We start from the raw sequence: 1,727 nt of genomic DNA, 5'->3' as shown, positions 1-1,727 counted from the left end.
GCAATGTGAAACATTTCCCATCAGAGTTTTATTACAGAGCACTAAATCTAAAATATTATCTTTGACATTTCTAACACTATTATATTGCTGCAACTCCAAGAATGAGAACAGATCACTTGGTTCTTGGTATTTGGGATCAACATTTGAAGCCTCGAAACAATCATTAGTGTCGTTGGGAATCCAAGACACCGTTGAACAATTGAAATCACCAGCAATAAAAAGTGAGCAACCTTCAATTTTTTTATGCAAATATTCAAGTTTAGAAGTGAAACAAAGAGCATACACCCTGGTGGAAGGTAGACACAACACAACAAGATTTTTTGATTGCCAAATGAAATCTGAGCCGATACATCCTTAGCCTAACCCTGGAAACCCTGAAGAGGCGAGGGCCTAAGATAGTTCTTAACTGCGATGAATACTCGTCCACCTCTTATATTCTTATTGGTATGTGAAATCCTATCGCGACGAAAAATCGAATAATCCCTCAGATCCACCACTTCAGTATTGTAAATACCAGAATTGAACCAAGACTCAGTTATAAAAATTACATCATTACTGTTAACACTCACACTAAGTTTGAAATCCTCAAGTTTCGTTCTGAGACCACGATTTTCTGATAATGAATGTCTGAAGCCATAAAGTGAAATAAACCCAAAAATTAAAGGAAAAAAAAGAGTATAACAAGAAAAACAATCTAAAGACTGGATAAATCGTAGTCGTGGTGAATATGAATTTTCCTAGATGTATCGTCCTTCCGCAACATGATATTTCCATTCTGAACCCATACATACTTATAGGACTTCTCTCTCGCAGCAGAACGTACCTCTTTAAACAAGATTTTGTTTTCCATGGTCAGATGTTCATTTATGTAGATCCTATCAGCAACACCTTGAACAGAAATTCCTGAATGCTCGCCATTATCATGCTGTTTTGCTTTGTAGGCACTCAAAAATTTATCACGATTTATTCTTGAGACATATCTAACAACAATATTTTTTGGCCTATTTTTGATCTTAAATTGAACTCTCGATATCTTATCTATCATTGCCACATTAAAGTCAGCGTTGATATGAGAAACAAGTTTCACCATAATATTTCTAAGATTTTCTTTATTTTTTTCGGGAACATTCTGAACCTCTATATTACTGAAACGAGATTGTTGTTCCATTACTCTTAATTTGCTATTGAGAAAAGATACCTCCTTCCTCAAAGATTCATTATCCTTCTCCAACTTCTTTATCCTGGAAACCATCTCACTGAAACCACTCAGCTTCTTCTCGAAGTCGGTCACCTTGTCCGAGCAGAAATTGACGGCTTCGCGAAGACTCTGTACCACCTCAACCAACCGGCCCATCGCATCCTCCCGAACATTCCCCGCATCAACGTCAGCAGGACATACCCGAGGAGTAGAAGAACTGCGGGAACCGGCAGCTAATTCTGGGACAGCTGTATGGCCGGATAGATCAGACGCGTTATCTCTGCATTCGGCACACCTCCACATTGTACCTGGCATGTTCTTCAATGACGACACCTGATGTTTATTGACATCGCAGCAAATCCCATTCACGTGGAAATATTCATGACATCCACCACACATGAAACTGGCCGATTTCCGAGTACTCACCAACTGATTACAATGTTTACACAGTGACATAATTGAAAGTTTTTTCTTCAAATATTAATTTCAGAGCGAAACGAAGCAGAACTTCTCTGAGTTAAATGGATAG

The 1,727-nt window shown here is 38.3% G+C and overlaps 1 protein-coding gene across 1 annotated transcript; it reads right to left on the bottom strand.

Annotated features, from left to right (window-relative positions):
• Window positions 1–694: 694 nt before the first annotated feature.
• LOC123313997 lies at window positions 695–1,501 on the bottom strand. Its single transcript, XM_044899108.1, has one exon. It carries the CDS (start codon window positions 1,499–1,501, stop codon window positions 695–697), a length of 807 nt encoding a protein of 268 aa, XP_044755043.1.
• Between the last annotated feature and the right edge of the window lie 226 nt (window positions 1,502–1,727).

This window comes from Coccinella septempunctata, chromosome 5 (assembly GCF_907165205.1).
Source record: "Coccinella septempunctata chromosome 5, icCocSept1.1, whole genome shotgun sequence".
NCBI classification, from domain to species: Eukaryota; Metazoa; Arthropoda; class Insecta; order Coleoptera; family Coccinellidae; genus Coccinella; species Coccinella septempunctata.
This window is presented reverse-complemented; position numbering and strand designations above follow the sequence as displayed.